At 41.0% G+C, this 14,021-nt stretch overlaps 1 protein-coding gene across 7 annotated transcripts in view; it reads right to left on the bottom strand.

Moving 5' to 3' along the window:
- MED12L (mediator complex subunit 12L) overlaps window positions 1-14,021 on the bottom strand; it is a 151,085-nt gene that overhangs the window by 19,055 nt on the left and 118,009 nt on the right. For all 7 annotated transcript variants that reach the window (XR_012650876.1, XM_075031185.1, XM_075031188.1 and 4 more), the window contains 10 exons: window positions 10,877-11,076; window positions 10,135-10,323; window positions 9,073-9,147; window positions 8,761-8,951; window positions 8,271-8,432; window positions 5,473-5,584; window positions 4,316-4,405; window positions 1,853-1,962; window positions 1,224-1,359; window positions 558-719 (listed from right to left, as the gene is read on the bottom strand). Coding sequence is in view for 6 of the 7 variants with exons in the window: in XM_075031185.1 (XP_074887286.1) it covers window positions 558-719; window positions 1,224-1,359; window positions 1,853-1,962; window positions 4,316-4,405; window positions 5,473-5,584; window positions 8,271-8,432; window positions 8,761-8,951; window positions 9,073-9,147; window positions 10,135-10,323; window positions 10,877-11,076 (1,427 nt within the window). In the remaining variant the exon portion in view is untranslated. The remainder of the gene's footprint in view (window positions 1-557; window positions 720-1,223; window positions 1,360-1,852; window positions 1,963-4,315; window positions 4,406-5,472; window positions 5,585-8,270; window positions 8,433-8,760; window positions 8,952-9,072; window positions 9,148-10,134; window positions 10,324-10,876; window positions 11,077-14,021) is intronic.

Raw genomic sequence — 14,021 nt, 5'->3', positions numbered from 1 at the left:
CTTGAAAAGCAAATAATTCTGTAAGAGCTTCTGCTGTTCAACTCCAGGTCAAATGTGATTTCCTTTTTGGCAACTTCTGTGGAGTTGGCTCATTATCAGTCAAGACCCTATATCGCAAAATTGAGCAAGCTTATGTCAACACTCCTTGCATTCGCAGTTACAAATTGACCACGTACTCTGCGGATTTAACAAGGAAGGGCATGCAGCAAACGTGATCACTGAATTTTAAAGAAATCGGAAAGTGAAAGGTTACCCAAACTCTCGAATTTGTACAAGTGGCATAAAACTGTTTCCATTAAAGATGCATATACACCTACAGCTCTGAGACTATCTGCAAGTATCAGTGAATCGTCTGGGAGAGGAGGATGGAATCACTGTCCGTGCTGCTGCAGGGGTGGGGAAGCCGGTGCATGGTCCAAGTCACACCAGGCTGCTCAAACCCATTCGGCTGGGGTTTAACAACTCCCTCCATGCCTCTCTCTAAAACCCACTCCCAGTTTCACACTCTGCCTGAGAATTTTCACGTGGATCACGCAAACAAAAACATTTACTCTTGCCTGTTTCTTATCAATGGAGTCAAATCCTGCAATTTTGTTCCCCTTGGTGTCGATCAAGGATCCCATTGGCTCACAAGTAATAATATCACATGTCTGCTTTGGCAAAGGGAGCAGCTGGCGAACCTTGTCAATGCTTTCTGACCGTTTGTCTCCCAGCTCTTTCTAGAGAATAAAAACATTAATCAATCCAACGGAAAGGCGGGGGGGGAGAGAAACATTACACTGCTTTCACTATTAGAAAATGTCCAGTTTCTGGATGAATCATTTCCTTGTACTTTTACTAAATTTAAACAAGTGGCTTTGCAACATTTTTTGTGTTGTTTTCTTTTTTTAAGAATGTAAGTTATCTTTCCATCTGTTGTTTAAACAGAACGTAGAAAATACGTAATACAAATTTAGTGTCTCAAATATGAATAAAAGTAACTAAGTGACTTGCAGGGTCCCTGATTTTAATTTAATATGAAGAAAATACTAGAAGTCTGTCTTCCCACCCCCACATTCCTGTATCTTTATTTTCTTCTTCTTCTCCTTGTTATCGCTAGTGCTCTATCAGTCTCTCCTCTTTTTCCAGGAGGCCTTCCCAGACACTAGAAATGACAGGATTAAAAGATGAGCACAGAAAGCAATTCAAAAGAAATGCTGAAAACGACAAGACATAACACTTACTTTTAATTTTTTCACTAAATTCATGTAAGCCCTTTTGTTTTCCTCAGGCCCTCCTTGGGAAGCGTTTGACAAGTCCGAGGCAAGCGTCCCGTTGATGAGGACACCCAGCATATCGAGCACAGTTGTGAACAATTCACTGAGAGTAAAGACAAGTATTACCCTGAGGAACTACTGATTGCCAAGAGATCCAGAGACAGATATTCACAGCAAAGGGCACAAACACAACACTTCAGACAAGCCGGGTTTTTCAGGGCTTTCTGCATACACACACATCTCAGCTTGCATGTGTAAGCCCCAGTGTATACATGCAGGTGGACTGTCAAGACGTACAGACAAACCCCAGCTCAGAGCTACAGACAACACTAACTGCTAACAGACAGTCATTAGGAATTACAGGCTCTGACTTAGGAAAGCGCTCAGGTACATGCTTGTTAAGAAAGACTTAACATAGTGGCTCCAGTGCTTTCCAAAATAGAGGTGCTCCTCAACCAAGACCAGCAGTGAGCATGGAAATCGCACGCAAGCAGTAATAGGATAATAGTAAGAAAAATGTAACAATAACAAACATGCAATCTAAACATAAAAGCACTAAGGATGTGAATTAGCTTGTTTAAATGGTGCAGACGTACTTGTTGGTCTGCATATCAACAGTTCCTGAAGTGATTATCTGGAGAAGCAGAAGTGCCCAGTCTGTGGTCCACTGGGTACTCCTCTGCACAGTATCAAACATGCCACCTACCTGCAAAATAATACAGCAGATAGCAAGGCTCTGCATATATCTCAGAGAGGCATGCTTCCTTTATCGCATGGGTTACTTATGAATAAAATGGCTATCCAGTCCCACGAGTTCTTGTGTGCTAAATGCCATCTTGAAGCACTGACTTTAAATAACTTTTACTTCCCACCCCATGCTCCCAGCAAAAAGCTTCTCCTAAGAAGGAACTACAGAAAAGCAAAATATTATTACACTGCTCCTTCAGTTTCATATCTTCACTTTCACATTTGATGCAACAAATTGAAGTCGGTGAAAAAATTCTCAGAACTGAAAAAGTGTCAAATTAAAACTTTATAGTTATCATTTTCCTCCCACACCCCAAAATTAGACAATAATGTGTAGTGCAAAGAGACAAAAAAATCTGAAGAACAATATATCATTGATTGAAAATTAAAAATGCTAAAAGATATATTTTACCCTATGAACAATTTTTCACTATTTCTACCAGTATAGTATGATGCTGTAAAATATGCCTTGGCTTTGAGAAGGAGCCATTTTGCCAAAACTCATCCTTCAAAGGACCAAACTGCAGTAACACAAGATAGCTCCTCAGGTTGCAAGCCTGATCACCAAATGGTCAGAATACAGTCCAACCCCCAAATTTCAAAGGTACAACACTTCTAGCTAATGAAAGCACAGCTCAAGCCTTCAGACACTGACAGCCCTGTAAGAGAGCACACACCTCCCTGTCACACAACGGGATGCCTCAGAGAGCTTTCGTCAAAACGACACTGCTCTTCCCTTACTGGTGCACTGCAGCCCTGGGTCTTCCTACTCTGTCAGCTTCGCTGTCTTGCACATTATCCCTGCACTCACTACCTGCATCAAATCATGTTTCCTGATGTTTCCCACTTCACAACTTTCCAAAAATAAATCTTTTTATTTTTGCCATGTTTTTAATCACTCTATATACCTTCACTGGTTGCGCTTGTAGTTGTTACACTTCACGCAATTCTTCCCCATACTTAAAGCTTATTTCAGGGTTGTGTCTTGCTCAATAAATACAGAGACTGTTTCCATTCTCAGTATCTGCTTTTAGCTCCTAAACCTTGCTGAGCTTGTATCTAAGAAGATTACTCCTTGAACTACATAAGTGGGTTATGGTTTACCACAGGATAAAATCTTGCTGCTTTAATAATAAACCAAATATTGCCCATATCAAGATTTCTACCAACCCATGACAAAGTGCATGTCTCCATGGTACTCAGTGGCAGGTGACAGCTGCTTTACTTTAAGCGCAGCCACAGCAATCCCGAAGCTGGTCACAGCTGGCTCAAGTCCCCTTGACCTGAACCAGTGGCAGTGTAAGGCTGTGGTTACCCTTCTAGTTGCACAACCGCATCTAAGTGGCTTCCAAAGAGACAGAAAGAGAACAACGCGGCAGTGTTACTCCTACCTTGATGGTCCCTCATTTGGCCTTACATGTAGTCTCCACACACCTACTGCACTGTGCTAAATGAGTCATGGTGGCCCTGACGTCTGGTACAGAGGTTTCAAGAGATGTGGACATTGGAGAACTTGATGGAAATAGATTTCTAAGTTGATTAATACATGTATCCAAGTAGCAGCAACTGAAATGGCACATGTAAGTTAAATAGCCAAATGTTGTAATTCCCGAGAGCTCTGAAAGTCTCAACTACATGACTGCCTAATTGCATAAAATCCTTGCTTGTTACATGGGGATAGATCATCAGTGGACAACAGCCCGGAATGTCCACAAAAAGATGATACATTTCTGAGGTTCCAGGGTCACTGAAAGGAAGAAAGCAGCACAAAAATAAGGCATGAATAAGGTATATGGCTGTGCTTCCCATTCATTTTGTATGACAATGTCCAAATGTTATGGCCAGGAGGCATCAACTGCTACAAGAGAGACGGGAAGAGCAGAGACGAACACCAGTGGAGCACAGACCCCCTTGTGTCAGGGCAGAGGGGGCACGAACAGCCCTCGCTGACCCTGGCCAGCCCCACCTGGGGCTACCCCCACCCCCGTCCCTGGCCCAGGACCCCCAGCCTGTCCCCATGGCCCTCCCTGACCATGCCAGGGCTGTGTCTGACCCCGGCTCCCCTCGCCAGGCCTGATCCTGAGCCCTCCCCATGGGCTGACGTCCTGCCATGGCCTCAGCCCGTCCCCATCCCAGTGGACGTGCCTGATGCCCGAGGCTGGGGGCTGAGGGACCCCCTCAGCTGCCAGCTCGCAGGGAGCCCCGGCCCCTGCAGTGCCCTGACATGGCGCTTCTTGCTCCGTACCGCCTAGTCCAGAGTAGCTGCTACATCTTTTTATAACATCAGGATAAGCACATAAGTTTTTTCTTACCAAGTTAAGACGAAGTTGTAGGGCTTCATGCATCATTTGCCTAGCTTTAACATCGTCCTGGTACCGTTCTTCCCTCCAGTTACTAAGGATCTAAGAAAAAGCATTTGATTAAAAAAATTAATTTGTAAAGGGCTGATAATCTGCTATTAATTGTGTGACTAGATCTTCCTGTTGTAGCAAAAAGAAAATAAGCACCTTTGTTATGCATTTATTAAAAACATTGTTTCAAACACCCTATTTAACTGTTCACCACAGCTAAGTAAATAAACAGGTCTCTTGCACTGGATGCAGCTTCCCAACAGGACCTAGTGGTATCTCTAGTGAGAAATGACCAGAACCTTAGGGAAACTGGACCCACCGCATTTCAGGGGAAAACCCATACAGCAAAAAGAAAGCCCAAGTGGCAGTAACACCAGGGGAAAAAACATCGAAGGAATGAATTTAACTAGGATGTGGACCTACATCATAGCCTGGACCTGAGCTGAGAGGGAATATGAGAAAATAACGGCTCTACAGGTATCAATTTTCACTGTCACAGTAATTCATAGAAACTAAAAGACAGAAAAAAGGAAACATGCACCCATTACACTGGGCACTGTATATATTCAGTTTAAAGACAGTCTTAAGGAGCTATTGTAGGCTAAAGCATGAACCAGATGGGAGCAGGAAGTCCAGAGCAGAATCAGCAGAGGTTGTGAGTAAGCACAAGTGATCCAAAGGAAGAGCTGTAGGCAATGGGCCAGTTTGGGACTAGTAATACTGTTTCTTAAAATATGAACAACTCTTAATCTGTACTGGCTGGAGAAGATGAAGGGCTTTCCTAAAGAAGGAAAGTTTCAAACTTACAAAAACTTTTCATGATCAAGTTAGAGACTGAGAAGACTGTTCCCCTCAAGACAATCACCTTTTATTGGTTTTTCTGGAAAGAACTGAATCAGACTCAAGTTCATTATATTTCTCTGTAACAATTTTAGAAAAAAAGATGTATTCACTCTCAAAAAGGAACAAACACCTCCCCATTCCTCCTTCCTTGGACTGTTCCTTTTGGCATACCACTGCACTGTAATTTTCCTCCTTTTACAGCATCGTATACAAATAAAACTGATGACACATAAAACATCTAACAAAGGGTGCTCATGGTTATGTGCTTGTTTTACCTGATTAACTTGATTCTGCAGTGATGTTAGAAGCCCTTCCCGTTGCTCATCCTGTCCCTTAAGGCAAGTCAGTACCAATGAAAGGAAAGGCTGCTGACTCAAAAGAGACATGCTTTAAGAGAGGCAAACACAGAAGTCAATTAGTGAAGTTATTTTGATACTTCCCATCTTCACTCCCTTCCTTGTTTTGTCTACTTTTTTTCCCTGGAAGTGGCATTGCCTGCATCTATGTCTATTTGGTTTAGTGAATTAAAGCCTTGCCCCATGAACTAAAAGAACATGCACATAAGGCAGCAGAGCACCAGCCAGTATAAATGCACATATTATGCATGTCATTACTGAGAACCCACCTAGCTCAGGGCATTGAATGACCAAGAATTGCATGGACACCCAAAGGCCTGACTCAGAAACAGAACATGTTATTTTAAGACTACTTTGATTAACCAGGGATATAATTTTAGTGGAGATTAGGCAGCTAAAGTTTCTAATCCACGTTAGTGGTCTGAAGTGAATCCCAAGTAAGTTCCCCGTACAAGCACTGATTAGAATTACAGCTGCCTAAATTGCACTAAAATTCTAACACACGCTTAGTTTAAGTAAACTGAGATGCAGCTTTAGCTGGTTGTAGGAGAAATGTCATACCAATGCAAGGGCTTTCAGATTTGTTTAAATTATTATTTTTTTAGATTAATGTATATCTATTATAAATATAAAGTTAAGACAAACTGAGAGAAATACACGAAGATAAATTTGGAAGTACAACATGTGAAGTAGAAGAGAAGTTAAAAATGTCACCAAAGAGATTTTAGTAACAGCTCATGCAACGATTTTTGCAGTTCTAGGTATATAAGCTCCTTGAAAATTACATGCATCCATAAACACAATACAAATACATATCCACACATACACGTGTATTTATTACAAGTATTCATTTCAACAGTTATTTTCATTTCACATTTAACTTGACTTCAACAATTTAGGTGACAATTAGTACAAAGGAATGGCAAAATCCCAAGGTCCCATAAAAGGAGCAAAATAGAAAGTCTGTATTTTCAAAAGTCATGTTAAACAGTGATTTTTCAGATTTTAGGAACAACATGGTAGGAACACCTCTGCATTTTCTCATTAATTTCCACAAGAAAAATTTACAGTTTGCAATACAGTTATTATCACAATTGCTATCCCTGCTACACAAAGCAGAGTTTGAAAAAAGAAAAAGAGATCTTATATATGTTATATAAGATTTCATACTTTCCCATAGTATCATTGGTTTTGTCACTCACAGAGTAGTAAAGTTTGGTTTTGATCAAGAAGAGATTGAAAAGATTCAAAAAGCACACAAGGAAGTAATTTATTGTTACTAGAACAACTTTGCAAATGCTTTTACTTCTGCGCATAGGAACCACTGTGGAGGAAGGGCTTGACAGTTTCTATAGGCATTTTATTTTGGCTTTGAAAGAGGCTTCATTTAGGTTTTCTACACTAGACCTCTCCCATAGGAAAAGAAATAGAAGACAGAGAGAGGTTCCATATTCCCTTCTACTGATGCAAGGAGCAAGAGAGCCAGTGAATAATGGAAAAGTGCTGAAGTGCTCAGAAACACCTAACAAAGAGATCTGGAAAGCAAGATGTCTTTTTTGTCTAACAACAGAGTGGGTATTGCAAATGAATTAGAAGGACAAGGAAGAGATGGCTTCATAAAGCTAATACAAAGTGTACTTAACTCAAAAACTGAACATGGCAAACAGAACTTCTAGAGGTTGATAGATCACATAAGCTTATCAAAGAAACAGCCCAGATGAACTAGGAGGGTCCAGCATAACACAAAGTTATGGGCATACTGCAGTTATGACGGAAAGAAAAAAAATTAAATCTTCTAACCTTAAAGGGAAAATAAGCTAGGTGGAAGAGGCTGGAAAATGGCAGTAGATTTAAAAGGCTCCACAGAATTTAATGATAACCATAAGTCAAAATCTATACATGCAACACAGATTTACAAGAGTACTATAAAGTGGCAAAGCCCAGTTATTGGTCCCACGCTCAGGGAAAGTATACTGCAAGAACAACATCAAAGGTGATCAAAAAGACAACGCATACTAGTAACTAAGAACAAGAAACTTACAGTGGGACTTGTAATACAACAATCAAATACCACAAGCCTTTAAGAAGTGATTTGTTTTCTTGAACAACTGTAATTTGGAAGAGCTTCACAAAAAGAAAGATGGTTAGAATTTGAAGCTAAGAGACCTTGTTGTGTATAGTGTTCAATGTAATTTCTACCATAACTCTAAGAAAGTACAAAAAAATTATAGGCACTGTGGAAGAATCTTTTACTAAAGGAAACTCAATAACCATTAAGTCACTAAAATTCTCATGCACTTGGTAAGTTAGAGATGAGCTTAAACTTAATTCCCAACAGGAATTAAGTGACATCTTATGATAATTATGGGATCTTAAGGGTAAGAAAAGTGGCCTACTGCCATAGAAGGGAAGAGACAACAACCACTCTAACTACTCTTTTAAATCTCTAACATTTCCCACCCATCACCAAGCTGTAGAATAGCCCTGGAAGATGTGTTACAAAGCTTTCACATTTCCTCCTCTGAAACCAATGATATTTCTTCAACTAAAGCTAAAACTTCAAACTAAATGAAGCCTGAACCCTGTTTGGGGTTGATAACTTTTTGCTCCACAAAAGTGAACCGAGGTTTTGCGAAGCCAAAATCTAGTCCAGTCCTCAGTAAATGCCTTCAAAAATACCTTTCAGCTCTGTGTACAGGGATTTCCCAAGGTCGTACCTTTTTTGTTTCTGTCTATCTCTTTCCTTCTTAGAAGATGACCCCAAATGCTGACCTTTCTCCAGCTCCTCTCCTGCAGCTTTCAAGACCCTACCTTGAACTGAGGTAGGCAGTTTTGCAATCAAGGGAGCCACCAGCCACACTCCTCGCCGCTCAGAGGAACTAGAAGTAGAACAAACTTATTTCAGCCAAAATATCCCTGTAGTTTTGCAACCAGTATTAGCTGTTATAAAAGACTGAACTGCTTTAATAAAGCAGTTGACACAATGCATCTGGAGTAACTAGTGTGGACTGAGCAGTCACAATTTCTGGTTTCCAGAAAATTCAAGAATAGCAACTATATTTATTGTTAAACAAAAGTAAATAGAAGTAACCTTCAGGTAACTCATGTCTGTACATTCCTGTTTCAAGTGCAAAAAAGTCTAAGCAATCTACATACAATTAAGCATCATGTTGGCTAAAATAATTAAAAAGGTGCTACAAAAAATACCTTAGGAATGTCTTTTTACCATTCTGTCTTGTATTACTTGTGTCAGCATTTCCAACAGAGTTTGGATTGAAGAGGCCTATACCAGAGTTAGAAGAGTTATTGTTTAGATCAGCGGATTGCTGAAACACCTCTATTGTCGCCTTTGCAATATTATCCAACAAGCTGTTCATTTCAGCCACAGACCCAGAACCCTACAGTAAAACATAAGTAAACTAGCACATTCATGGTATGTTTGCTCATGGACTACGTTAAAATATAACATACTTTTTTGCATTAAATATTTAGATAGAAAGTTTGAAAAGAAATACTCACAGGCTCCTTCATGCACTGTTTGATCATTAGTTGCAGCTCTAACCAAGACTGACGGAGAGTCCACTGATCTAAGTTCTAGGTAAGAATTAACATTACAAATAAAATGTCAACACTTTGCATGTCTAAAAAAAAAATAATAAATCTCATAATTGAATATGTTACATGGAAAAGCCTCATCTTATAAGTAGATCATCACAATCACTGCTCTTTTAAATAGTTTAATGACATGCCAAAACATCAGACCTATTAAGGAATGTATGTTAACTGCCACATCTTTGTAGCTAATACTGTTACTCAATACTTTTAACCATGCAACTTTTCTGAATAAAAATCTCGCTCTCTGCAAAATCTGAGTTTAGTTAAATATGAACATGGAAAATGTAATTCATTCTTTCATTAGCAATTACATTAATCCATGGCACTGCCATCCAAGTGGACATATTTGTATTTAGCGCAAGGCCATCTAGACCCGATTACAGTAAATGCAGCAGCTGAAGTTGTTATTTTGCAGGACACTGATCACTATTTATCCTGGTTCAGATATTGTCAACTTGATTCTTCACAGGTCTATTCAAAGAAAATCCACTTTGAAGTTTAAGGAATGAAGTGTCCCTAATGCAGCTGACTTTGAAGAAATGATCAATTTAGGACTGTCCATGAAGGCATTTGAGCTTTTTCCATGGACTAGGAGTGTCTTTCACCACAGTACTGTCACGAAGCCCTACTGAGACAGTAGGCATCTCCACCTAAGGAGCCTTAAAAGCAGCTCCCTTTTCAGTGGTTTCCTGATGACTGACAATGACGAACAGCAACGATGAGTGTGCTGCACACTTGTTTCCTCCATAACTGTGGAATCAGAAGTAATGAGACACCAGAAGTCAGGCTATAAGAATGTTTACCACAGAGACTGGGGATCCTGAGCACATACAATCTTTAAAGAAGAACCTAATGCTTGATTGCACCAGGAACTGCAAATCAATGTCACTTGGTGGTGCTGCTGAATGACAGGTTAAAAGTCAGTGCACCACAGGTAGTTTTTCCACCTTTTCCCCACTGCATTACCTGAAGTATGCGTTTGATGTGCTGTCTCTGAGGGTTGTCACCCTCGGTGCATTCTTTAATACCATGAGGATAACAGATAAGTTGAAGGAGTTTCTGTGCTTGTTTGTTTGAAAGAACAGGATCCAAAATAAGATCTTTGTCTGTGCACAGCCTCTCAGGTTCCTTTAAACAGTGCTCTCCAACCCATTCCTGTAAGTAATCAGAGAATAGATTCACAAGATAGTTTCAAGGCAATATTAACTTCTGGTAAGCTAAAGAGAAAAGTGATTTTTCCATATGCAAAACTTGAAGTGAACTATGGTTCATGCAACACGTGAGATTAGAAATGTCTTCTGTCATTCGGTACCACCTGAAAGTATAAGACTGTTAACAGGTTTTCCAAAATTCATTTCTTCTACACTTTGAAAGCAACTTCGCAATAAAACAAATGCTACTGCAAAAGCACTTTGAGCAGACAGTTGATGGAGTGGTCCTACTGTCTTCTCAAAGTACTTGAGATTCAGGTAGGAAAAACACGTCAATTCTGATAGAGTGCAGGGAGATGCTAATAACTAACTAAACCAATTTTTTCCCCCCAATAGCATACTACTCTGTGTATAAAATGCTCAAATCAGGAAACCCAAACAGATTCAAATATTGAAATACTTCAACATTCATTTTGCACCAAAATACATGTTACACTTTTCAAACAAAATAACACTGTTTCTCCAAATGAAGACAGAAGAGTAGTTTTAGAGATTACCTGCTGGCAAATGGTTCTTAGCACATATCTAGCATACTCGCTTAAACTAGCAGTTTCTATGGAAACAGCTTTTCCACATGATTTCAAAGTGTGAGAGGAACCCCAGATTTCATCCTCATTGAGTTCATCTAGTAAGCCTCTCATATGGAATTCTTCACTCTTCAAGGGGTTGACATTGTTGCTGCCAATTTCAGCATCGCCTGTACAACAGAAACACAGAAGCACAGGGTGAACTTCTACCCACGTGCCCATGCCCCCAGACTGCTCACCCACCAAGGAATGTCTCTGGAGGCACAGGCCAGCTGAGGAGTAAACAGGAGTGAGGCAGTCGCATTCAAAAGGGCAACACTAACTGCCTCTGCAAATCACCACGTTCAAAGTATTGTCTGCTTTCCTCATTCTGCATAGCATTTTTTTAATGGATATTTCAGAAGTAGGAAAAGGTTTATACATATCAAACACAAATAAAGCCACTACGTGCTCGACAGGAAAAGGTCTGTGAGTGCATGGAATTGCTTTAGGAGATAATGAAGAGTTGGGTTACTCGCTCTTCTCAGATGTCCCTTCTCCAAGTCTTCTCCCTTAGTTTGATTTATTAACACTCCATAGATCAAGAGACAAGTATGACAGTGGCCCCTTAGCCCACCTTACTATGAACTTCTTGACAAGAGAGACTGATCTTCCTCGGAATGGAAAAGGGCAGAGCATACTGAGGGAGCCTGGCAAACACTGGTGAGCCCCTCCTCTCCGCAAGGGACCAGCACAGCTTTACAACCACCATCTACCTGAAACTAACAGGGGTGACCACAGAAGAAGGAAAAATACTTCGGACACAATGCAAATAAATCAGACCTGTAACAGTTCACATTTTACTTGTTTACAGGCCTGAAACCTTGGACAAGGAAGAAGATGCAACTACAGTGTGTAGTATTGGGGAAAATAGCCCCAAATGCTGCACATAATAACACCCCAGAGGCTGTGAGGCTATCCAGGAGCATGCACGACAACAGCCTGCATAAGAAGCAGGCTAATGTAGCCTAATTTTTTAAGTCAGCAGAAACTCTTGTGGATCTTAACTGATGCACTACATACGATAGTCATCCCTTAGAAAACCCCTCAGTTTACTATCAAGATCAACAACTAACATGACGTGACAAGGCTAAATGGCTTGCTTCAGCCACTCATTCAAACACACACACACATTCATACCAGGGCCTCTGGTTACACATATGCTAGGATTTATTGCTAAAATCTGCAACTACCAGCAAAATATTTCAAACTACTGCACCAAGGAGACTGACCGCCTTTCAGCAGCTGTGGCCACATCCCCAGAGTACTACATTATTTACACAGAGAGCTCAAAACACCACGCTGCACTGGGTCCTCCTGCGCACTCGGTTGTCCCATCACTGTTTCTATGTTCCTTGGTACTGCATTACCCTGGGCAAAAAAAACCCATGAGGGTTTAGTAGAGTTACTGCTAAGAAAAACAGCCAACGCCTGTGCTCCTACCCTGGTCTGTGCCACTTTAGAGTTACTCCTAAATAAACCAGCATACAATCCTTTTTTTAACAAGACCAAACTTGTATTTAACAGCTTATCAAAGCCAGAGCCCTGACTCGCCGTGACAGACCAGCCCGTATGCAGACAGTCCCTCTGGGTGGGTGGCAGCGCTGGTTGTGACCCGACAGCACGGGTTTCATCCCCGACCCCTCAGCCAGCTCTCCACTATGGCAGGCACGCTCCTGCCCCAACCTCCTCTGCATGGACCTTTGCAGCACAAGGAATCAACTCCTCACAGAGAGTGGAGAGACTGAACGAACAGCGTTGTCACTCGTGAGATGGAATAAAAATGATTTTTAAGTAGGCCAATAGCAAAACAGCAGAACATACCCTGAGAAGTGAAAGCAGTTATAATCCCTCTGTTTCTCCAAATCCAGGCAAATCCAAAAACCCTGTACCACTGACACAACAGCTGGTAGAGCAGACACATCAAGCCCTGCAGAACCCAAAGCCAAGGACAAGCTCGTTGCGAAGTGTGGGAAACAAGCTGACGAAGTCTGTGCCCAACACACGTGAATAGGCAGCAGCAGCAAACAGCCCACCTACACCCTCCCTGCACTCAAGCATCTTATGAGCTTGTGAGCACAACCACATCGAGCCCAGATCTGTACCCATGAAGGACAAGAGGGAAGAACCTGGCAGGCAAACAATGCAATGAGGAGATTGATACCAAGCCACACATGAAGCTAAAGCCATCCCAGAATGCTTTGATAAAACTTCCAAAGACATTTAATACACCCTAGAGGAGTTGACTTTAGCACCATCTTTTGTTGTGGGTAGAGATTATTTTTTTCTAACACAGATTTCTACTCACAGAGCTTCCTCAGCATAGAACTGCAACAGCTATCATTTATCTGATGCTTTTCCTCAGTAATCAAGTACAATTTTGAAATAACTAATGCAGGGTGCCAACAAGAGACATCTCCAAATCTAACATTTTGGGTATAGGAGGAGATGTGCTGCAGTGAAGGCACAAATAAACTATGTGCCCGAATCTTCCTTCGTACCACTCTGCACCAGACCCTATCTAAACCACGTCCCTGTATAGAGATGAAACAACAGGTGCTCACACTACACACCATTAATGAAAGAGAATAGCAAACCTCAGCACTCCGAATAGCAAAGGAACATAGATAATGGCCATAAACATATTTCAAACTCACTCTCAAATCCATCAGTCCATCCCAGATAGCTATGCCTTTAACATCTTTCCAAATATAGTCACATCATTAAGGATCATGGGGTCTTTGAGACAGTTCTGAGACACTGGCCAACAGAGAATATAGTAATGGCACTCTAGCAGGAGGTATACCTCTGTAGGTATGTCCACATCTGGAAAATCTTGCTTGTTTAACTGGACATTTACTTAGCTGCAAAAAATACACATCACCATAGGTCACAAGAGCTTTAACTGAACTTAAGCCAAACCAAGCTCTGAAGCAGGTATTTGTTTGGGAAAATAACACACTTGTCATTCAAGGAGAGTTGCTTAGCAGTGATTCTTTTAGAACTTCCACAATGACAGACACACGTGATTTGTGGTAAAACACAGAAAAAGGTGGGGAAAATCTGAGAATGTATT

Source organism: Buteo buteo, chromosome 7, assembly GCF_964188355.1.
Source record: "Buteo buteo chromosome 7, bButBut1.hap1.1, whole genome shotgun sequence".
In the NCBI taxonomy this organism is placed as follows: Eukaryota; Metazoa; Chordata; class Aves; order Accipitriformes; family Accipitridae; genus Buteo; species Buteo buteo.
The sequence above is the reverse complement of the archived record's forward strand: the minus strand, read 5'-3'. Positions and strand labels throughout refer to the sequence as shown.